Source organism: Enhydra lutris, unplaced genomic scaffold (assembly GCF_002288905.1).
Source record: "Enhydra lutris kenyoni isolate GAN:26980312 unplaced genomic scaffold, ASM228890v2 scaffoldscaffold20, whole genome shotgun sequence".
Taxonomy (NCBI): Eukaryota; Metazoa; Chordata; class Mammalia; order Carnivora; family Mustelidae; genus Enhydra; species Enhydra lutris.
The window spans coordinates 3,956,487-3,981,193 of record NW_019154104.1 but is presented as its reverse complement, the minus strand read 5'-3'; the positions used below and the strand labels follow the sequence as shown (position 1 = coordinate 3,981,193).

Here is a 24,707-nt window from a genome sequence, read left to right as displayed (position 1 = left end):
GAAAGAAAATGTTCACCTAACATTGACTTTGTTTTCTTTCAATGCATTTCATAATTGTAAGCAGAGGCATCTTATACTAAATTTCAAATAGGTATCTCTAGATGTTCATAAGAGTTTCTGTTGTATGAAATAGATAGGTCTTAATAATGACGACAACCTGACCAAAGTCACTTTGTCCACAATGCTAAAAGGCACTGATCGCATGGTATTTCCGTTTGGTCTCACGGGCTACGTAAACCCTTTGGGAAACGGTCTTAACCATAGACTGTATCTCTCTTGTTCATCTCTATGAGGCCAGAAACTGGCTGAACCAAAGTTGGGTGGTGGTTGCTCAGCCAGAGCACGTCCCCCTCGAAAGACAAAACCCTTCTGCAAACAGGGCTTCATGCATTGAGAGCAGGGTAGAGGATGGATACCTGCTCCTTTGTCGTGCTGTTTCTCTCTGGGCTCACGGCTCGCTTCGCTGAAGAATGTATGCACATTACAGTAAACAATCAGGCCACAAAACAATGTTTATACCACTGAAAATGAAGTAATCAGACCTACTTAAATGTTCTCACCATCTGTAGAAATAAGGCCCTAAGGGCCAAGACAGTTACCTAAAAAAATTTCTAAGTCCATTACCCGGGCCTGAGAGGCAACAGGTAGGCGGATTCCATGCCAATTAGAAAATGTTATGATTGGCACACCCCTGTGAAACTCTAAAATTGCAGTGTAATGGGAATGCTGGCTGCCATCCCCCAAGTACATTTCAAGGAATCACAAAGCTTTAGCCTGAGAGGCGGCTGAATGAAAGTTTTCATCCATGGCAAACCCAGAAGATTAGGAGGTAACACAAGGACTTTGGAGGTGTCCCAGCTCTTAATCCAGTGCCCCTTCTACCAGAGAACCCTTCATTCTTCAGGACCTGATGGAGCAGTCGGGTTTATATGACGGGCTCTCAGCCCAGCTTGGGAAGGAGGCAAAGCCGCCAAGCCCCGGCTCCAAGAGCCCAGGTATCTGAGCCCAAAGGAACTGCCAGCCCCATCAGACTCCGGGGAGGCTTGAGGCTGGGACTCAGAGAGCAAGCTTAGCCCCAATCTTGTGAAAATACGATTACCCAAGGAGTCCTGGGAGCCTCTATACCTGTTTCCCAAATGTTCTGGGTTTGGCCTTACGATATACGCTTTGTCCCAGGGCGTTTTTCCCTTAATTTTTTTAGGCCCCAGCGTATTTTAAGGTAAATTGATCCCACATGCTTCTGATTCATTTACACAGAACTCATCAGACCATGTTTGGAAAGAGCGATCTGAGGTCCAAGAAACCCTTTGAGCCTGCATTTATGAGTCTCTCCGTGCGTTTTTTCCCTTAGAAGCAGGAAGCCACATTTTGACATGGGCAAATAAAAAGCGAGCCCGAGAGACTCAGGTCTGGTTCCAAATGTGGCACCTCTGAAACCGATGGGTCCTCAAATCACCGAGACACAGCCTCCCTTCCTTCCATTCCTGACATTAAAGGAAACCTTACCCTTGTGCGGGGTTGAACTGAAGTCAGAAATTCAGAGCTGCCCGGTGCCAAGCTCACATAAACCATCAGCATTCCAGAACTGCACACCGATCCCTGACGCCCAAGCCTTCCACGCGAAGGGAGCCCCAGGCTCACAGCCACTTCCTGCTCTTCGCTCTGCGGAGAGCTGGGCTGGGGCCCCCGGAGCTGCCAAGCCTGTAGGAAACTGTCCTTACCCTTCCAAGCTAGAAGCCGAGGCATTCTGAGCCATTTGTTGTTGATGTTGTTAATAACATCCCTTGAAACTTGACCGCCCGATGGGAAGTGGCTTGGATGTGCTTCACTGTAGTTAGAGAAAAAAGAATCACAACCGACAACAAAGTCAGATGTGTGGTACGGGTGCGAGAAATGCCGTCTGGGCGCAAGGGAGCCAAGATGCTCTTCCCCGCCCTTGAAGACCCAGCCGTGGTGGGTCCAGGTGAAGTCAACTTGCACTGTTGACTCTTGTTGCTCCTGCCTGGGGTTCTGAGTCTTGAAGGAAATCCAGAGTCCCTGATCAGAAAAAGGATGACGAACCCTGCATATAACTGAAAAGATGCTGAGGGCAAGGTGACCACGTCGGGGTCACATTTGTCCCCCCCCCCCAACCTTGAGTTACAGGGTTTATAACCATGTACTCTGAACTCTAGCTATTTACCAGAATTTGTAAAAGTCCCAAGGCCTGGGCCCAACCAAACACCAACTAACTTAGAATCTCCGGGGGCAAAGCCCAAGAAATCGGGTTTTTTTTTTTTTCCTTAGAAGCTCCACAAGTTATCCTTCTATGCGGTCAGGGTTGAGGACCACTGATTCAAAGTAACATGAATACACTTGTGTTCTGGAAGGGTACCTGGAAATAATCTACACTCCCGGAGGGATCGTTAGTTGTTTTCTAATAGGATGAAAGAGGATTCAGGTTGATGCTAGCTCCTACCCTCCCCCACCGCCATTCCCCTGCCCCACCCCCAACTCGCCTTCACAGGCCTGAATCTTATGGGACGATCAACCTCTCCAGTGAGTGTTCGAGCCAGTGCACAATAAACAGGTTTCAAGAGAACTAGAACCAACCCCAAATGCTTAATCATCCACGATAGTCAAAGTGAACCAAACACAAGATCTCTTCAAATATTTAATCAGTTTAGAGACCTTTGCTTTCCAACCCAGTTGGGTAAAAATTCTAGAGACAAGATCAAGATCAAGATCAAGACTAGATCAAGGGGTCCTCGAAGAAAACACCAGGGTAAAATGGAAAGGAGACTGGGTTTGGGAAGTCAGAACATTACATGTGTCTTAAGGCCTTTTTAAGGAATCCTACCACTTTTTTTTTAAAGTACTCAAAATGCACAGGAAGGGATTAAACAGTTATACAAATTTAAGGACAACGAAAACTTCTTTGATGGCTGAAAATGCCACACATGATTTTGAAATAGACTCTTTAAAACCCTTAGATCCTGCTGGGGTTTCTTTCCGTAGCCTTCTCTGTGGATACAAGAAGCAAACTAGCTACAGCCAGGGGCCCGGTGAGCTCTGGGGGCCTCGGCAAAGAAGCGATCAGCGAGGGACAAAAAGAAGGCTTGGAAGAGGTGACAGGAAGCTGTTCACAGTCTTTGAACATGGACTCAGACCCCAGCGAGCCTAATCTATTTCCTTCAAAAAATATGGAAAGAAACTGAAGGCCTTGGAAAATCACCGTTGATCTCAGGTCAGCGTGCCAATAATACTTTCCAATAACTGCGTCGTAAGAACTGGGGGAAGCATGTCCTTCAGAGTGATGGGTCTACCGTGATACGAGCGGCGTCAGGACATCGGGGCCGACTCCTCGGAGACGGTCAGCAAGAAAAGCATAACATCTGTCCCACTTGACTCTCCCTCTCGTTTCTTCTCTTCTCCTGTCCCTTGGTGCTACTGAGAGGCAGTGTCAGTGGCCCCACAGCCTGGGGCTCAGAACGGATACTGGGACACGTATATCCGCAGTCGGATCACGGAGCTGCCCCTGAAGTTGATGACGGTGTTGACAGTGATCATTTCCAAGTCCAGTTGTATGTCCCGGGGCCCTTTGATGGGGCGTGTCATCACCAGGGTGGCACTGATGGGACCCGTTTGCTGTGGAGGACAGAACCAGGGTAATAGTTAGATAAGGCCTGGCTGACGTAAGGGGGCAGGTGAGCGGGACCCCAGAAGCGGTCAAACAACATGGGAGAAGGTTGGGGAAAGCTGTCGGTTTGGCAGTGGGGCTGGGGGGCTTTCGTGCAATCACCAAAGCAGAGGGCCAGGTGGTCCGGCAGCAGCTCACCTCTGCAGTCCCACCTGGGGCTCTCCCTGTACAGCACTGGGTCAAACTGGAGCCCCTTGGTGCTGCCCTCTTCCCTTGGCTTTGCCCACATCCCACCTGGCTTTTTCCTGCTAACCCTCCAGGACCCATCCAAACTGTCACTCCCTCAGAGGACCCTTCTCCATGTCCCCCAGCCTAATTCAGGTCATCCTGGGACCCTCTGCCACTGTGCCCAGTCCACCCTAGGGTGGAAAGTGCTCAGCACCATGCATCACCGTCTGCACTAACTGGTCTACGTCGCAGGTCTAAGTCCCTACCGGACCGTGAGCTGTGTAAGAGCTAGGACTAGGATCAGATTTTTCAACGCTGTCCTCCCCCAGAACCCCACCTGGTGCCCGGCACACAGTAGGAGCTCATTAAATATTCTCTTGAATGAAATAATCAGGAATTAACAGAACTAACTGCGCGGTGCCATAGGGCTGTCACTCCCTTGCTCTGGGGCTCAGCTCTGCAGTGAGGGTTTGTTACCAGATCAGGAATTCTCAAGCAAATAGCCTCCAAAGCACCTAGGACATTTTTTCCTAAACTAACAATTCCAGGGACCCATTCCAAGATTTTCTGCTCAGTGGACGTTTGGATGATGCTGGGGGAGAGAATAAATTGTTTACAGGCCTCCAGGTGGTTCTGACAAGCAGCCTCTGCGGGAGCTCCCATTAGACACCCTGTGGGACCCTCCAGCCTCACCACCCTGTGACCCTAGTGCTAGGACCCTAATGATTTCATGTGAGCTCTTCTCTTCCACTGAATCTTGCTCTAAGACTTTTGAGAAGCTCAGCAGGGAGCCTGCTTCTCCCTCTGCCTGCCGTTCCCCCTGCTTGTATGTGCGCTCTCTCTGACAAATAAACACATAAAACCTTAAAAAAAAAAAAATGAGAGGTGTTGATCTAGAAGCACAAGACCTAATCTGGGGATGCTGGCTGTTGTACTAAAGGTACGTCTCATTATTTCCCCATTTTCTGAATAAGCAAACCAGGGCACAGTGAGGTTAAGCCTCTACCTAGGAACACCTGCCTAGTAGGCGCAGAGCTGCTGTCTGACCCCCAATCCCAGGCCTTTCCCACTGCACAGCAATTATCAGAAGAGATTGCTGTGTTTTACTTCTTCTCCCTAGCGCTGTCCTTCAGGAGAGATGCTCACGGTCTGTGCCGTGGCCAGAGAGTGGGCTCCTGAAGAGGACATAGTGTGAGAGAATAAGGAGATGTTGCATGACTATCACTTTCTAGAAGCTGCAGAGCCCAGCACAGGGCCCAGAAACTGAAAGCACCAGGCTTGCAAAATCAAGAAGCCTGGTTTGCTGAAAGCCACAGCAAGTGTTTTATCTGTCTCCATAAAGGGAGGACTCCCCATAAAGATCCAACATCCCCAAGAGCTGCCACCAATATGACAAGGGCGGGGCAGACAGGTAGGTGCTGGCCAGGCACTGGGACCTCCCCCGTTCCCTGGGCTATCAATGGTCTGACACCCATGCAATTTCCTCTTGGCATCCGCACCCTCTGTTCCCGTCAGCACCAGCGCAATTGGCACCTCCTTACACAGGCTCACTCGGACTTCCTTGTCAACTCTTGCAAAACCTCAGAGTACCAGACCAGCCTTTCAGAAAGGACAGCCACACAGGGAAATGCCCACGGCATTTACATATACAAATACCTCCCCAGCGTTCACTGTTTGCATGAACAAAGGCCATGGGTTGAGGACCTAGAGCTGTGGGCAGCCCTCGGGAGGGAGAACTGCAGAACCCGAGGTCTAGGAGGGGACTGGGCACTGGAACGACTGGGAACTTCCAAGTCGTTCACTTGGGCTTTCCTGGTAGAGGGGTCGGAGGGTCACTGCCTCTCCCACTTGGAAGGAACCCTGCGGTCACCGGGTCTGAGGTCCACCAGGGCCAGTTCTGCAGCAGCCTGAGAAAGGCCTGCCCACTAGCCCACGGGAGGACTCAAGCAGCTGTCAGGGAAGCTGAGGACAGCCATATCCACTACTCATTAGGCTTCCAGGGCTTGGTCAGGGCATTGATGAAGGAAGCCTCCTGAAACCCCGGGTCTTTGGCAGCCTTCACAGTCACTAGTGCAAAGTGATGCTGATGAAGGCAGGGGCAGTTCTGATCCCCGGCATTTGGCTATGCCCTTTCCTACATCTCTTATTTAATCCTCATGACCCTACAATATAAGTAGGTTAAGTACACTACAGAAGGTCACCAAAGTAGCCTATGACACTGCAGTGTCTGATCGCGCCCCACCCCCCCCTCCAATCCTGGCGTAACTACTACCCTCTGTGATAAGGTCTCAGGACCTCCCCATCTCCTGACCCTTCCACCGCACCGGCTTTACGGAGGAATCCCCACTTCACACTGTAAATGTTTGCCTGGTTGTGCGTCCCCACCGGAGTGGCTCCTCAGGGGCAGAGGCCACATCCTGTTTGTTCCTGGACTCTCAGTGCGTGACTCAAAGTCACATAGGACATGCTGCTGAATTTATGTTCATGCCGGAAGAAGGGACGAGTGTGGCCGACCGCAGCGACAGCAGGCGGCCAATGCCCACCGGATGTGCGTCTTCTCGGCCTCACTCTCACGCACGCTCGGGCCGTTCTGAATCAACCTGCGGACGGCCCTGACTCAAGCAAGCAAGTCAGCCTCCCGTGGACCTGCCACCCCATTCACACGTGTCACGGAGGAAACATGCTCTGGCCCAGTCTGAACTTCGTGGCCATGCTCCTTCTTCTGGCCCTGTGTCCCCCAGGCACCTGGCCAAGGCCAGTCACCAGTCCTCTGTCGAGGGCTCCGAGTAAGACCGGCTGCCAACAGTGTTCGAGAAAGGGGCAGGTGGGTGTGCATGCGTGTACACATGCCTGTATGTGCCCGTGGGCATGTGTGGTTTGCCTGCCATGTGCTTGTAACACACTCAGCGAATCTTGGGGCGGGGGAAAGCCTGAATGGCCCTCAAGCCCCCCCACCCCCCATGATGCTCCAGTCCCGTGGGCAGTGCTGCCAACAGCTCCACGGCCCAGGAACTCACGGCCTCCTGACAACAGAAGCAGTATCTGCCACACCCAATACAACACTATAGGGGCGGGGGGAGCGGGGGATGCCTGGGTGGCTGTGGGTTCAGCGTCTGACTCTTGGTTTCAGCTCGGGTCATAATCTCAGAGTCATGAGCTCGAGCCCCACGTTGGGCTCCGTGCTCAATGGGGAGTCTGCTTGAGATTCTCTCTCCCTCTGCCCCTCCCCCACTTGCGCTCACACACGCTTTCTAAATAAATAAGTCAATGAATACAATATTAATAAAAAGAAACATTATCAATACAAACTAACACTTATTGAACACTTTCTACTATTACTAGATGTTAAAGTAGACTTTTCTGGTTATCTCAACTTCTGATGAATCCCAAAGCTAGAAGAGGAGGGGGAAATACCCCCACATCCTAAAGGGAAATGTAAGAGCATGTGTGGATTTTGATACCCGCCTGCCTGGTTGCGAATCCCGCTCTGGTGCTCCCTAGCTATGAGACTGTGGGCAAGTTCCTCAGCCTCTCTGGGCATTGGTGCTCACATCTGTAAGTGGGATGGTTGCACAGGCCCTACGTCCTAGGATGTTGGAAGGATGAAAGGTGTGATATATGGGAAGGAGTTGGTGCCATGCAGGGCGTGTGTCGAGCTCCAGATAGGATCTGCTGCTGCTGCTGTCTGGAAAGTTCCTGTAGCCGTTATCCATGGCTGGCAAAGCAGCCACCCAGCCCAATCTGTTTCTCCCGTTCTCACCACCATGCTGCCTTAACCTACTGGCCTGCACCTCAAGCCGGAAGGGGTTTCAAGAGAACCGTTCTGGGATGTGGGTTCTCTGGTATTTAAGAGTGCGGACAGCAGAACCTGACTCTCTCCTGGAGAGGTCGACATGTGACAGCCCAGATACCTGGAACCATGGTGGGGTGAGGGGCTGCTGGGGGCTACCTGTTGGTGTACCTGCCTGCTGAGGCATTACCGTCCCATAGAAAGTCTGGGGGAGGCATGGCACCAGAGAGAGGGTGGGAAGGTGTGGGGTGGCAAGTGGCCATCGAGGACCCCGACTGCCAACACCAGAGAAGGCAAAGTGCAAAGTGTTCAGGGAACTCTCCAGAGAATCCACAAAGTACCCCTGGAAAGAAGAGGCTGCCGTGTGTTTTACCTCTCCCTAGCACAGCCCTTTAGGACACACGCTCGCGGGTCTCTGTTCCAGGGACCGCACTAAGGTCTGCTTACGATGGCAATGAGCCAGCAAGACACCGTCCCCCTAATGCTCCCCTCCCATCATCTGCAACACCCCTGCACCCCTGGCCCTGGAGAAGGAGCCAGAGGCAGCACTGTCAGTGGGGGGAGGGGAAGAGGAAGCTGGCACAGAGGCCTACCACCCCTCCACCCCTGCCCCACTCCTGAGCAGGGGAAGGGGGGAAACTTTACACTGAGTGAGAGACAGGTTTCCACTGAAACTAGCTCGGACTTGATACGGGAGAAGGAGACGATTCAGCAGTAACTCAAAACACCTGCCAGTCTCACTGGATTAATCTAGATGGCGCCCAGGTGTGCACAGGTTTGGAGCCAGCAAGTGAGAAAAAGATTGCTGAATGTTTCACCTCTGCCAAATCCTACAGGCCTAATAGAAACAGCCACCCTGTATTCCAGGTACTGGGCTGAGTAGATGATCCCATCTAATCCTGAAGTAAGTACTATCCCCTCTTTACAGATGTGGAAACTGAGGCCCAAAGAGGTTAGATAATGTGCCTGAGGTCACAGAGCTGGTGAGTTGTGGAAGGCTAGTGAAGCGGGTCAGCCTGGTTTCGGCACCCACAGAAAACAACTATGGGTGTCCCCTGATGATGGAACTGCAGCTTGGACAGACGGGAGCGTGGAATGCCTCCTTGTCCAGCATATTTCTCCCTGTCTTCCTGCCCCCACAGCCATGGCTGCACAGGGCGCCCCCTGCAGAGCCTGTTTTCTCTTCCCAGGCATAGCCAGAAAGAGAAACCAGGAGCCACCTCCCTGTCCCCAAGTTCCTTCAGCCTTGGAGTCCTGACAGCCTCTTCTGAATAAATACTAAAGAATGAGGGCCCTTCCCAATGTCCTGAGAAGAGGGCACAAGCATACAGCTCAGCTTTGTGAGTTTCAAGGGTCCCCCAGGGACTGGGACGATGTGAGTCTGAGAGGAAGCCTCCAGGAAGGGTCCTCCCTCCCGCCCCCTCCACCTGTAGGACAATCTGCTTCCCCCGCATCACTGAGTACCTCTTACAAGTCAGCGACATGCTAGGGTTTTAGCAGGTGCTATTCTAATGAGTAAATTCTTGTCCTGGCAAGGTCACCTTCTAAGGATCTTTTTTTCTGCTTGGGGAAAAGAGGTAAGAGGCAAGAGGTCTCACTGATGGTATTTTAAATCCCCAAAACGGGCATCTTTGTGCCCTATGGTTGGGATCTGCTGTGTCTGTAGAAACGGGAGAGGCCAAACTGGAGAATGCCAGAGGGCTAGGCTTATGCTCCCAAGGGCAGCAAGGCTGCCTCGGCTCACAGGATATGGGTTCCTGATGGACGGAGGAGAAAAGACAGACATAAATACAGCTCTATCCTTCTCCTATTACAGAAGCTCCTCTACCTTTAACTCCCTCCATATTCCCCCAAAGCCTTTGGCCCTACTGCACTGGTCTGCAGAAGTTGGGTCCCATGGACCAGGTTATTACATGGGACCAGGTCCTGTTAGGGTCTTGCCATAGTGCGCATACAGGCAAGATGCCAGCCCCTGGGACCTTTTCTAATCTGTCCTAACGGCTGCTTCTGAGACTTCCCTACTTTTAGACCATCCCAGGCCCAGAGGGAAGGACTGGAAGATTTTGCCAGCAGGCAGGGAGAGGGAGGTGGAGACCTGAGACACGCCCACTTCAAAGTGGAGAAGCTTCCATGAGTCTATAGATTCCCACAGCACCCCTGGAGGACCGCATGCTGTATTTGTTAGAAATGCAGATTCCTGGGTAGAGGGGGCTGAAACGTGGCCCCCAGAGATCTCAGGCCCTGTAAATAGATCCCCAGAACCCCTAAATATTACTTTATAAGAAAAAGGGATCTCAGCCTGGGATTAAGTGAAGGATCTTGGCTCAGGGAGATTACTCTGGATTCTCTGTGCAGGCTCTCAATCCAGTCACACAGGAGACAGGGAGACACTGGGAGGCTTGACACACACAGAACCGGAGGCAGTGGAACTGCTGAGGCAGACACTAAAGGGACATGGCCCCTAGTCAAGAAATGCAGGCCAGGCCACCGCCAAGAACAGAAGGAAGTGAGGAACGGCCTCTCCCCTAGAGCTCTGGAGGGAACAGGATTCTGGGACGTCTCGGTTTCAGCTCAGTGAATGTGAGTCCAGGCTCTTGGCTCCCAGAACCGTGCGAAAATAAGTGTCTGTTGTCTTAAGCCACGAAGTTGTGGTAACTTGTCACAGCAACCACAGGAAACCGATACACTAGGCCTCAACCACCGTCTTCTGTAAGAGCTTCTCCAGAGAGGAGGCTCTGGAATCTGGTCTTTGGAGAAGTGCCCCGATTCACACTGAAACGTGAAAAACCTCGCTCGGAAGAGGTGCATCCCCCCCTAGGGTGGCAGGAGGGAAGCTCTGTAACGTAGGAGCACAGGGTCCGTGTGTGGAATTTACAAAGAGGTGAACGTATTTGAGGACATGTGTTCTAATGTGTGTTCCTGATACAGATAAGGCAGTGTGATCCAGTCAAACTTCTATGATAACAGAAATGTTCTTTATCTGAGCTAATACAGCAGCCACAGGCGACTACCCAGCCCTTGAAATGTGGCTAGTGCCACGGAAGAACCTAATTTTTCATTTCATTTCATTTTAATTCATTTAAATTTAAAAGAGCCACCATGTCCGACTTTGTTGGACAGCTTCTGTGAGGCAAGCCTTTACATTTGCTGCGATGGAAGTGGCACAAGGGCAGTGTTTTGTTCACTAACCCTAGTCTCGGTTTCTGGAAGCATGCAGTAGGCAATAAATATTTGTCAAATGAGCAGATGGATAACAGGATATGGGAGTGCCTCCTCCAGGCAGGACAGAGGATTGTACCTCAGCCTAACTTCTCATGATGCAGACAATGAGGATCCAGAGGCTCATAAAAGAGAAGCAGTTTTCACAAGGCTGCCTAGAAAGTCACAGGAATCAGAACCTCGAAGTCCTGACTCCCACCCACTTCCCTCTTCTCCCTTCACACTCACCCCTCCCAGCTGCTCTCAGACCTGTTTCCAGAAGCCCAGTGGGGGGTTAACAACATGAGCCTTGCTAAAGATGGTGACCAGCCCCTCTTACCCGCATATAGAATTCTCTGCCCTCGTTCCCAGACTTGATCTGGAAAATGTAATAAGCCCCAGGGTAGCGGGTCGTGGCTTGCATTTGGAAGATGTCAGCAGGAACGGAGCGTCCTGACACCACATCCATATCCCGGTACAGGATGGTAAAGGGTTGGTCTCGGCAGCCAGGATTCTCAGCGGGACACATGCAGCGGCTGTTGGGAAGGGAAATCATGCGAGAATGCGATAAGTCTTTTCCAGATGTTCTTTGTACCTACCTCCTCCCTTAAAACACTGAAAAGGAGGCCCCCCCATTTCTAACATCTGAATGTTATAACTGTAGGTCTTCTCTGTCCCTGGGTCTCGTCTACAAACTCACCAGGAGGCAGGTGAGCTCTCTTCCTAGAGAATGGCCTATTCTGACCACTCAGATATTCCTGCTACTAGAGGGTAAGCCTCAGATGTCTGGTCTGAAGAATGCTGGCACCTTCTCTGATGCCCTTTATATTTTCATGTATTTATTTGGCAAAAGGCATTGCTGGTCATGTCACCCTTTACTTCCCCAGATGTACATACTCATGAAGAAATTCTGAAAGTGAGAAATCACATGAGATGGACAGGAACTCGGTGGCCCGTGGACATTCTCTGTAGCACTTCGCACGGTCTGTGGAGAGCATCCCTTCATCTTTTCGTTTGATAAACGAGAGCTTAGAACTCACTAAACTCACTATAAGACACAATGTTAGACCCTTGGAATTGCAAGGATCAATAAGATCCTGACCTCAAATAGTTCCTGTTCTCATGGGAGAAATAAATCATGGACACAAATATCTTTACTAGTAACAGCATTTCATAACACGAAACCATTGACTCCCTTTTCCAAGAAAGCCCTGTTGTAGAGGCCACTTGATGTCTCCCTAACCACCCCAATCTCTCACCTCATCCCTGAGACTCCCCCTAGGGGTCAGAGTTCACAACAGGATGAGGACAACTGTAGGTGCGTTGTCTTGATGGGCAGAACTGGGCGTTGGCCTTGTCTTGTTTCTGGGGTTTTCCCGAAACTTCTGCTCTCTCTTCAAAACATTGGTTGGTTCTATCTCCAGAATACAGTCCAGGTCCAACCACCCTTCACCATCCCCTTTATCACAACGTTGTTGTTCAGGCCACCGTCAGGTCTCTCCTGGACCTCTAGGATGGCCTTCCAATAGGTCCCTCTCCGTTCAAGCCATTACATGGCAGCCAGAGCGCCCATCGTCAAAAAAGCAGACTCTGCCTCCGTCCTGCTTTAAGATTCTTCAATGGCCAACGCTTGCAATGTGAGTAAAAACTAAACACCACTTCAGCCTGTAAGACCCAGGGTACTTGGCTTCTGTCAGTTTCCCTCCAATCACTGCCCTCTTCACTCACTAGGCGGCAGCAATCGGACTCCCTCCATTCCCTGAAGATACCCAGCCTTCCACCACCTTGTAACCTTGGCCCACGCTTTTTCCTCTCCTCTCCCACTCTGCCACCATTGACTCATTTTCCCTTCCCAGCCCAAATGCCATTTCCTCAGAGGAGCTTTTGGACTCCCCAGTCTATACCAAGTCCAACCTACATTTTCCTTCTATAAATTCCCATTCCTCTGGCTCATAGCCCCTATGTCAATCTAGGATTATCTTTTCATTCACAGGCCAATTTGCTTAACCTCTTTCTCCTCCTCTATCACGAGGGCAAAAAAAAAAACAAACCATGGTGCCCGGCACAGGCGTCTGCCACGTACCAGGAGCTGGACGAACACTGGATCAAGGAACCCATAAAAATAATTTTGAAAGTTTTGTTTTTTTCAGGGCTGATCAAAATAGCCAAGCCAAAATGTCCCTGGTGCCCAAATGGCCCCTTGGAATGTCACGTGTCCCACAGACAAGACTTGCTTCCTAAATTAAGAAGCCTGGAGGCGGGCCTGATGATGGAGGGCAGCTGAAGAGACTCACAAACAGCTAGAGGCGGGGGCACCGCAGCTAAGATCTGAAAGACGGGCCGATCCATCTACGCGGCGGCGGGAGGGATGCCTTCCATATGGCAGAAGCGGGTGCGCGAGAGTCGGGAGGCTGGATGCTCCAGGGCGTGGGTAAAGGTGAGGGTAAGTCCCGTTTGGGGTGGCAAGAGCACAGGACACGTGGACAAGGGCACAGGCTGGAAGGGGGTGGCTGGAGTCAGGAGGAATGGGTCCTGGAGGCAGGTAGCTTTCAGCAGTATGCCACCAATGTCGCCAGCCACACTAGCTCAGTGCTGTGCCTTGAACCGGGTCAGTCCCTGGCCACAGACAAGGGCGGTCCCGAGGCTCCCGGGGAGAACCGGCAATGGGAGCAGGGAGAGTGGCTGACTCTGCACTCTGCCCCAAAGGGCCTGGAACCAGAAGCCGAAGGGTTGCTCGAAGCACAGCTCATAGCACTGAGGGAAGCTGTCTGCAATAATGGACCCTCCGTCTGCCTCGGCTTCATCCTCTTTTACCAGATTTTGTTCAGAGCAGGAAGCACCCTGGTAAGCCACAAACAGCTCTTAGATGCTGCATTCCTTTCTAGAGGACAAGACGGATGGGTCTGATTCATCCCTTTATCTCCAGGGCAAGGAATGGGTGTTGCTCAGAGAGGTAAAGGTGGCATTACAAGAAGGGAGGGCAGATGTACCTCTGCGTGTGGGGGCGAGGGGTAGCCAACAGGCCAGGCTGGGCACTGTCCTCTCCGCCACCCCGGCAGCCTCCTGAACCAGACCCCTCCCTCATGTGCCCATTTCTCAAATGACTTACTTATCGCTGATCCGAAGATAAGGCTCCTCGCAGCGGATGGGGTCAATGCACTTGAAGCCCCCCTGCAAATTGTAGCAAGTCTGCTGCAGATTACACGTGTGGTTTCCGTGCTCACACTCATTGATATCTGAAATGCAGGGTAGGTAAGAGGCTGAAACAGGACGGTGCTTCCCAGGTGCTGGCCCCGGGCCAGGTATGTGTGCGTGGTGGGGAGGCATGGGGAGGGGGGTGCAGCTGGGTCTTTACTACACAACTACACTTCCACTGTGACAGCTACCGGCCACAGATGGCTACTGAGCATGGGAAATGTGGCCAGTGCAAGGTGAGATGTGCTGCGCATGGAAAAGACACACAGACCTTGCCCATGTGGTACAAAACAAGAATGCCGCATCTTATCAACAGTTTTTACATGGAGTACAAGTTGAAATGATAATATTGCAGAAGTATTACATGAAAAAAAATTCTGAAAATTAATTTCACCTCTTTCTTTTTTACTTCTATAGGGTTCCTATTTAGCAGCTAACTTTATATTTCTATTGTCCAGCACTGCCACAGAGAATTCTTGCTTGGTGTTCAGGTAAGGTAGGTTCAAGGAGCTGGAATAGGTCAGTGGCTCAGTTCCCAGCCTCTCCACTGGCACCAGTGGGGGTGGACCATGGGAGTGGGAATCAGCCCAAGCTGCCGATCTGGAGGAGACGTACCCCCTTCACAGCCTGGGGTCCCGATTCTCTGAGGCACACAGCAGTCAGACGTGTGAGTCTCTCTGGCATCTGCTCTCTGGGGAGTCAGTAGAGAAACACTAACTAGGCTACCTTCTCAGAGCCCTGAGAAAGCCTGGCACAAGGTCCATGAGTGGGGCCAGGCCACAGGAAGCCTTGGTTGGGTCTGGAGCATTCCTCTGAGGGGTCAGGGAAGCTGGACAGATCACCTCTACCTGGGGAACTCAGGACAGAAGAGAGAGTAGCCATGTCCTTGCTGAGGCCAAAGTATGGGTCACAAGACAGGAAGGCCGAACATCATGGCCAGAGCCTGCCCCTCTGGGAGCCACTGGAACCCACTTTTGCCTTCATCCCTGCCACTTTCCCCAGGTGAAGACGTCCAGGTGACCCCCTGAGCCAGCCCACACCTCACACGTTCCCCAGCCAGGCTCCCCTGGACAGCCTTACCCTGGCAGCTTCGGTTGTCGTCCAGCAGAATGTAGCCAGGGGGACAGGAGCAGAAGTACGTGCCAGGCTGATTTACACACTCATGTTGGCAGAGGAACTCAGAGAAGCTGCACTCATCCATGTCTGGGGGAGACAAGTCACACCTGCTGCTTATAATCAGACCACCTGGGGGCTTAGTGTTTTTCTCCTCCAACTCCCACACCCTCCTCACACATATGATGGTACATTTGTGGCTACAAAGTTGCCGTCTTACTTCTCGCACACTCGGGTGAGAGGGAGCTCACTACCTACTGAGGACACCTACTGACCTTTGGACAGCTCTCATTGTTGGAGCTGAAATCTGTCTCCATCAAACTTCCCACTTGACTACCTCTGGCTCAGCTACATCATCCACTCATTACAGACTCATTTTGCCCAGCAGGTGAATATACCTTCCACTTCCAGGGGCAGGATTCGTTTGCCCACTGGAGTTTTCTGGGTGCAGAGCGCTTCTCCAAAACCCAAAAAAACATTCCCTGGCCCCAGTCTTCTGAAAGGGCAACTCTACCAGTGCCAGTGCCCCTCTAATCACCCCAAAGTTGAGAAACAACGTTATTTCTAAAGTCACAACTGAAAGGGACATATCCAGGAGGCCAGGGGACGTCCATTAGATTAAAATGTCTTTGTGTCCAAAAATCTCCCTGAAAGAGAAAATTCTGGAGCGGCCCCGGGTGAGTGAGCATAATATCCCTGGGTGGCCCACCAGCCTCAGGAGGCCACTGAGACCTGGGAAACTGGAGCTGGGCCACCCTCCGACTGCAGAGGAGGGGACATGAAGGCAGAGCCACTGACCATGTTGGCTGTGACAGCTGATGCAGAGGCCGGCTCGAAAGAGCCAACTCTTCGTCGCACACAGAGTTTGGCAACCGAGCCCCTGTTTGAGCCTCATTTGAGAGGCGCGCCAAAGAAAACATGTTTTTCTTTCATTTATTGTTTCCCGAAAACTTGCTTTCACTAGTTTCCCCATGTGACATGTCCTCGGGTTCTTCTCTCGCTCACAGACCATGGGGGGCTGGGAGCACCCGGGGAGAGTGTCAGCACAAATAAGGCGGCTTCGCCACCACTGGCTCATCCTGGGTGTGACACGCCCAACGCCTCTCCCATCAGGGAAGGAGAAACTCCTTCCCATCTCTCCCACGGGTCTCCAGGCAAGGGGTTCGGGGCCAGCAGAACCAGGATGCTGATGCGAAAAGTCAAAGCATACTCAGTGAGGCAAGATCTGCTTCTGGCAGCTCCCCTCCCCCTCCCCCAGGACCTTGTAGGGTCCCAGGGCTCTGGCCCCAGCCCATCAACAGAGAGTGTCCCCCTGGATCGCTGTTATGTTTGTAGATTCTGGTCCATGCCTCTGGTACAAGCAATAATAAAAACCTGTAGCTCCCGAGCGTTTGTAATGTATCAAGGGCTGGGTTAAATGTTTCATATGCCTCACTGCATTTTTTTTTAAGATCTTATTTTTAAGTTTTTTTAAGTAATCTCTACACCCAGTATAGGGCTCAAACTCATAACCCCAAGATTGAGAGTCGCACGCTCCACCGACTGAGCCAGCCGGGTGCCCCAGGCCTCATCTGACTCAATCCTTCCCTCAGCCCTCTGAAGGAAGCACTATTACTAGCTATGCTTTACAGAGGAAAAATTGAGGCTTACAGAGGTTAGGTAACCCAACTAAGTTCACAGATAACGAGTAAGCAGGAAAGCTGGGATTTGAAGCCAGCCAGCCAGCCAGCCTCCAGATCCTATGACCCATCAACCCGATGCTGTAATGTCTCCCAGAGCAATTATGCTCAGGACTTAAGGGGCTCTGAGTTTGGGGGACATCCCCTGAGCAGGACTGGCTCCGGGGAGATGGCAGCACCCATCTCCACCCTCCACCCACCTCCCCCTCCTATTAGGGAGGGGCCCTAATAGGCCAGGGGTCACTCTATGTCTTAGAAAAGTGGGCACCATGGCGAACATGGAGAAGATGGCAATTTCGGGTAAAGTGAGTCAACTGGAAAGCATTGCCAAACCACCAAAGATGTAAAATCTCTGAAAAGCCAGAAGTCTTTTGCACTCACACCTAGAGAAAGTCAACTAACATGGAACGGCACCTAGGTACACCAGCTTTTTTTTTCTTTATGACCACCCTGTTGACTTGGCCAAGGAAAGAGCTAGAATCTGAACCTGGCTCTATCTGGTTCTAGTCACCCTCCTATCCTACCTCTGCAAATGGTCAGTAAACACCCGTGGATGTGCACGGACCTCTGCAGAAACAAACGATCCCATCTCATAATGCTCAACGTTCCCCTTCTTGGTCCCTTGGCCCAGATTTCCCAAGGAGTGCCATGGGAGGACCTGAAATCTAGGAAGAAAGTAGCTTTTCATGCCTGAAGGTATTTTATTAGCTTCTGGGACTGACATTTAATCCATCTAAACTCTCTACAACGGCCTACTTGGGCCTCTGGCTCTCTGGGCCCCAGGGAGAGGTGCTCAATTGTTCAGAGAACTCTGTCCCCAGAACACCCCCGTTCTCCATGAAGCTACCAGACAAGTCTCATTCATGACCTGGGTCAATTCCTGTCACAGTGAAACCCAGAATTAAGAAACTTTCCATTCAGCAGGATAAAAAGATTTTCATGCTCTAGGGTATGGTTCGCTTATTTTGAAAAATACAGTGAAGCATCATTAATTTGGACCGTGCTAACTCACAACCGCTAAGGATGCCAAAAGTGGATGGAATGGAGTTTCCTTTAATCCAGTATTTACAAAAAAAACAAGGAAAGAAGGGAAAGAAGGAAGAATGGAAGAAAGAATGAGCTGTACATGGCTCTGTGAAGGATTCTATAGGGATTTATAGGAGTAAAATGCCATCCCTGTTCTCAAGAGTTTGTGTTTACAAGTTCCCTGTAACAGGGTTTAATAAGAAAATTATAATAGAGTTCTCAAGAAATTACTGGCAGAGAATCATAGCTTCTCAGTCTTGGAAGGAATTTATAAAAGGCCAACAAAGCCACCATGTTACGTTCTCACAAATTATTAAGAGTTAATTCAACGTTCAATCATTCACTCACTGCTTTGAGAACTGTTGATGGTGTGCGCGCTACGTGCCAGTCCTGGAGCCAGGAACTGATTATTTGTAGAGATTTTAGAAGTTCACAAAGTATTTTCACTTACCCATATGATCTCACTCATTCAGTACCCCCGCCAACACTGCCCTGTGAGATATGCTATTATACCAAAGTCACTTCCCTCTACAAGTACTGTCAGTGCTGGGCAGGGACAGATAATTCAAACCAACACACAGAATTGGGCAACTCTTTTCCCTCTTCAAGCCCCTGTCAGACCTTAAAGGCAGCTCTGTTGGTTTTTGCATTAGGCGTCAAATGACAAGGGAGGGGACTCTACTCCACCTTTCGGGAAATGACTCATCTCTGCTTTGTGTGGCTGTGACCCCACCATGAGGGGAAATGTCCCAAACTAGGGATGTCTGGGAAAGCAGAGGAAACACCTGTGAAGGAAGCCCTTGTCCTCCACACCATCCCCCCAACCCTTCCACCCCCTAGGACTGATAGAAGTCTCCAAATGCCAAAACCCATTACCACTGCAACGAACACCATCATCCTCAAGTTCATATCCTGGGTCACAGCGGCAGATGAAGGAGCCGTAGGTGTTGACACAGGTTTGCACGCAGGGGTTCTCAGTGGCACACTCATTCACGTCTAGGGAAAGCGAAAGCGCATCATTGACCATTCTCACAACAGAACATCCCCACTGATGAGGCAGAAAATGCACTGGCGACAAAATCTACAGGTACCAGACCAGATTCACAGGCACCAACGACCTCCACTCAGGACTTCCCAGATCTAGAGCTCAGACCCCAGAGTCCTCCATTCACATGTCCTTCCTTGCTCACAAGTTGGGCAAGGTAGAAACAACACACATCATATCCATGTGGACACAGGTACACACATACCCTCCTAGTACTGGTCCCCAAGGCTCACCCCACAGAAACTTCCAGGCAACATCTGCTCATTCCCACCATCTCACGCATTCTATCACTGATTACCTCTTCCCTCACCGCTGCTGGCTTTGAAGTTTCAGGTAAACAACTAAATAACCACGACCATTCTAATAATAACTCTCTTCATTATTGCTATGGACTGAATTGTGTCCTTCCCCCAAAATTCCTATGTTGAAGCCCTAACCGCCAACGTGACTGGATTTGGAGATGGGGCCTTTGGGAGGTAATTAAGGTTAAATGAGGTCATACAGGTGGGGCCCTCATGATGGGATTAGTGCCTTATAAGAATGGACAGCAGAGAGGTTGCTCCCTCTGTCTTAGAGCACACGCTGAGAAGGTGGCCATCTGTAGGCCAGGAAGGGAGCCCTCACAAGCACCCCACCTTGCCAGCATCTTGATCTCGGATTTCTTGCCTCAAGAACTAGGAGAAAATAAGTTTCTGTGGTTTAAGGCCCTTAATGTGGTATTTTGTCACAGCTGCCTGAACTAAGACAATTACTCATAAATATCACCACCCATTATTCCAGAAGGATCTCATAGTTACTGAATCCTTACAAGGACCACTGCCCTGTGTTACAAGTTCAGTGGGTTAAGGAGTGGACCACAAAGGGGCACAGGGAAACTTTTAGATAGTGGAATATTTCATCATCTTGAGTGTGGTGATGGCTACACGGGGGTATCCAGATGGCAAAGTTTATGAAATAATGTGCCTTTAATAGTGCAGTTTATTGGGGTGCCTGGGTGGCTCAGTGGGTTAAAGCCTCTGCCTTCAGCTCAGGTCATGATCTCAGGGTCCTGGGATCGAGCCCCGCATCGGGCTCTCTGCTCAGCAGGGAGCCTGCTTCCCTTCCTCTCTCTCTGCCTGCCTCTCTGCCTACTTGGGATCTCTGTCAAATAAATAAATAATATTGTACATCAATGATACATTGATAATTTTAAGGCTGTTTGAACATTGGGAGATGTGCCCAAGTCCCCAAGCTAACAAGAGCACAGTTGGAACTGAAACATGAGTCAGGGGTCTTTCCATAATACCCGTGAATTATTTACTCTGCCCAGTTCATCAGGATGAGGGAAGGGGAAGGAAGGAGCCCCTTTCTCCACTGACATTGGCTGACGAATTGTAAGCACACCCTCTCCTGAGCCCCATGTGCCAATGACCAAAGTTTCAGCTGAGAGAATTCCCCTTCAAAGTCCAGGTAAACCTCTTAAGGCTCTGAATAGAGATTTGAGTGTTTTCCAAGTGAAAAGCCTTCCCAAGGAACAGCTTGAGAAGCTTTTCTTAACAGGGAGGGCTAATCCCATGCCCACACACCTCCTGCTGCCTTAGAGCTGTGGGGGAGGGGGCCAGGGGGGAACAGGACTCTGCAGGGAAGGTGCAGCGAGGCACAAATCCCCCCAACAGAGCTTGGAGGCTCTACACCCCAGAAGCCAGGAAACGCCATGGCAGGGGGCCTCTGAGTCAAGTGCCGGCAGGACAGGACAGCACCACTGGGGATTAGAGCTGGTGCCCTTGACTTCCGGCCACATGTTGACCACACGGGGATGAGGGAGCTCCGGTCCTGCTGTCTTGCAGCTCTCAGCTATCACTGCAGAGCAACACTTCTCCCTGGGGCCTCTGCCCCCTGGGATCCATACAGCCCAGGTGCCCTTCTGAATCTAGTGGTTGCAGGCCAAGCCCTGCTCCAACCTGCCCACCAGGAAGGCTGGAGTCTTGGCTCTCTCAGCTCTGCCACCCCCTGGCTGTGTGACTCTGGCCATGTTGCTTAACACCTCTGAGCTTTGATTTCCTCCTCTGCAGAGCCAGGCGACAGCCCTACCTATCTCCTCCGGCTATTGCTCAGGGTTCAGTGAGGTTAACAGATGGGGCAATGCTTCCAAGAGCACAAAACACCCTTCCTTGCATGAGGCGTGAGGATTACCAAAGCTCAGTGGAGAATGTAGCCCCTGCTGCACCCATGGACCCAGCTAAGGCAGTCTCCTCGTGGCTGGGTGCCCGTGTCCGGGCCTTAGTGTGCTGCTGGACTTGGCACTGCCCCGTGGCTCACTTGCTCCCCGTCACAGGTCTGTCCCCAAGAGGCCTGAAGGACACCGGGGCCTTTGGGCCCCGCTGTGCACAACTATTTCCCAAGAGGTGCTGGAGGCACCCTGCCAGTCTCTGGGTGGAAGCCCAGGCTGGCACTTCCAACCCCTGGCCTACGCCCCGAGAAGCCTGCCTCTGCCCTACGTCACTTCTCCCAGCAAGCAGCAAGGGAGCCAGGGTCCTGCTGCCTGCTCCATGGGGACGGAAGGGCCCCTGTTCTAGCAGCTCCCTCAACCCCCAGGCCCGGCCTCCAATCTCCAAAGAAAATTACCTCTCCTGGCAAGAGGAACGCAGTTGAGACTTCTTGGAACAATTAGCAGAACCAGCTTTGGAGGAAAGACTTACAAAGAATCCAGGATCAGACCCTTTCACTGATGCCTTCCTGTTTACCCAATGATTTAGATCCGATTAAGCTAATGGAAACATAATATCCTCCAACCAGCTGGCTCGCAGCCCGCCCGCCAGACCTCAAATGGTGTGACAAGGAAATGGGCCTTGCAGAACCTGGTGGCCGACTCCAAACAAAGACCTCATTCTGAGTCTCGGGCGCCCTACCTCCACCCAGGACGGAGCAGCTGCCAGGGCTGGAGGCCTGGGTGGGGGCCGGGGGCGGGCCCGGGGCTGGGCAGGCCTTGCATGAATTCCTTGAGCCCCCATGCACTTCCCGAGAAGAAGAAACCCTAGGATGGAGACTGCAGGAGGGATATAGCTTGCTTTATTCACATATAATTATTTGAAGTGATCACGTAAAACTCAGAAAATGCCTTTGTTTCGGGGCACCGGGGGGCTGGGGCTCAGTCAGTTAGTTGAGCATCCAACTCTTGGTTTTAGCTCAGAGCATGATCTCAGGGTGGTGAGATCGAGCCCCATGTCAGGCTCTGAATCAGGCTCTACGCTGGGTGTGGAGCCTGCTTGAGATTCTCTCCTCTCCTTCTGCCCCTCTTCCCTCTGCTCACTCCCTCTCTCAAAAAAGGGGGGGTGTCTTTATTTCACTCTGCTTTTGTGGGGAATGCTGACCACCCCCCTCGAGCATCAGACACTGAACTCAGACTACAGGAAATGCGTGAACATTTCCGATTAGCCCAGAAAGCTGGCAAGGCTACTTATGGAAAGTAGACACACAGAGAGAAGCAAATCCATGAAACCATAAGCCCTAGCTGATGCATGACTATGGTTCTCCTCTCAGCGGTACTCAGAGCACTTTCTGAGATGTTTCCCATAACCTTCGGTTTGGACTTCAGGTTTCTGTAAGCAGCGGGGATGGGCACATGGTGACAGGGAGCAGGATGCTATAACCATGTCAACCATCAGACTCCAGAGAAGACAGCATCTAGTGCATCTCAACAGGTTCAAGGGATCGTTGGCATCACATACCTTGGCAAGACCTTCCATCCTCGTTGAGGGTAAAACCAGGGTTGCAGGTGCAAGAGTAGGATCCAGGAACATTCGCACAAAGTTGCTGGCAATAGCCATAGCGACATTCATCAATGTCTGGAAAGAGAAACACCAGCAAGGTGAGATATTTCTTCCCAATCACCAGGGCCGTGCCTGGCATCTAGACCGTCCATCACTTTCGGAGCAGGACCAGGAAAGGAAGGGGAACTGAAGAGAAGACAGTACCGACTGAGCATCCGGCATGGGGATACCCCCCGGAGTCTAAGGTTCAATCCACCTACAACCCTTCCTGACCCACGTCAGTCCCATGAACACCTGCACCTGCCTGGAAAGTTCTAGAAGAAGTGTCTGCTTCAACTGGGACATGGCGCAGATAGCCTCCAAGATTTTATCCAACTTCAATACTCCATGCTAAGATTTATCCAACATCAAAAATCCATTCTAAGATTCTGTAGAAATGTCACACAGCCCTGGGAAGGGACAAGTTGGCTTAAAGTGTAAGAGGAATCCACAGCCTCGCTCCAACAGGCTCCTCGCCAGCTCCATTAACAATGATCTGTCTAGCGCTCAGGAACAAGGGCAAGTGTAGGTCAGGACAAGCAGGGCAACACGGCAGTCTGGAGACCTATGATCCAGTAACACAAGGATGCCAGAGATCGCATCTGCACCAGAGCAGACATAAAACTCTGGATAAAATGCCTCCCCCAAGCCACGGCTGGTCCTTCCCGAGCAAGTGGCTCTGTGGCTGAATGAAGCCTTTCAGCAGAGCTGGGCAGTATGCCCTCCCTGCTAACATGTACCCGTCAATGGGGAGCCTGATGTCATTGGGAAAGCACTTCCCAATACCCCCAAGTTAATGGGCTGATGGGCAAGAGAATTCATTCCTCTGGGACAGGGTGCCTTGAATGAAGCCTAGAGATGGAGACCCCAGACTTCCCCTCTATGACTGCCTTTTGTGACCAGTTGATCTCACTGTACCTGTAACTGGTCCTTATCTTATCCCCAACCTCCGCCAGATGTTCCCTCTCCGGTACCCCAGTTCCTTGGAACCAGCGCCCAGCCTGGGCTCTGGAGACTGGTTCCGAGTCTGTCTCTGTGCCTGGTTTCTACCACCCACTGCCAGAAAGTACCCCACCTCCACCTTAGCTGTGGTGGCTCAGAGGCTGTGCCCTGCCCCTGTGAGTCTGTCTTCTCTCTGAGCAGCAGCTCCTTCTAACCCGGCCCATCCCACTGCCCACTGAGCGTTCTGCAGTTCCCTCTGGGAAAGCACAGTGGCTTGTGCGGTTGCTGATCCTGACCTTTCCCAGGGTGCCGCTGGGCCCGTCACTGAGGCCAGGGAGGCAGCGCTGGGAGTGGGGGTGGGAGGGCCTCCTCCACCTAGGGGGGTCCTTGAGGGAAAGGCAGCCCCCCAGCCCTCATTTTTCTGCAAAAGCAATGCCTCCCAAGGTGTACCAAAGGGGTGGAAGATGGTGATGGGATTTGTGCTTTGAAAGGGAAAGAAGAGTTTGGTCAGGAGAAGGCATGAGTTCAGCCACAATTAGGAAAGGTCTCCACTTTGGGTGTGAAGTGGGAGCGGGCTGAGCGTGTGGCACCAGGTCAGGCCTCCAGGAGGATTCTTCCCAAAGCGTCAAGCCCTGTGGTAGAGACCAGCCCTCCCAAGGAGAGAAATGTCCCCGTTGCTGGCCCCCCTCAGACCGGGAAGTGTTGCCCAGCCCCAAAGTCTCTACAATGGAGCCTGTGTCCCTCTCACCTGATTCTCTCTAGCGCCCCCTGGTGGTGGGAAAAACCTGGACTGACCTAGAGGAGCCAGATTTTAGACCCCACTCACTCTTTGTTCAAAATGTTCCCCTCTTTGAGTCTCAGTTTCCAACTCTATAAAAGTTGGATGACATAATATCTAACATCCCTTCCAGCTCTGAGAGCCGACATATTAAGTTGCCGTACAAATAACTCACTCACACGGATCTGCTTATGTTCAAATCAGTAGCATCAAATTTTCCACAATAGCTGAGGTTCGTTAAAATGCACAGCGACCATCGTATTCACAAATGTCCCCATGTGCAGCCAGCTCCCCGGTGCACGCCTG

At 51.5% G+C, this 24,707-nt stretch overlaps 1 protein-coding gene across 1 annotated transcript in view; it reads right to left on the bottom strand.

Moving 5' to 3' along the window:
* Positions 1-2,686: 2,686 nt before the first annotated feature.
* LOC111148597 (fibulin 5) overlaps positions 2,687-24,707 on the bottom strand; it is a 73,063-nt gene continuing 51,042 nt past the window's right edge. Inside the window, exons 6-11 of the mRNA XM_022505300.1 lie at positions 22,601-22,717; positions 18,725-18,844; positions 15,111-15,233; positions 13,945-14,071; positions 11,176-11,371; positions 2,687-3,627 (exon numbers count right to left, since the gene is read on the bottom strand). Coding sequence (XP_022361008.1) covers positions 3,466-3,627; positions 11,176-11,371; positions 13,945-14,071; positions 15,111-15,233; positions 18,725-18,844; positions 22,601-22,717 — 845 coding nt within the window. The 3' untranslated portion in view covers positions 2,687-3,465. The remainder of the gene's footprint in view (positions 3,628-11,175; positions 11,372-13,944; positions 14,072-15,110; positions 15,234-18,724; positions 18,845-22,600; positions 22,718-24,707) is intronic.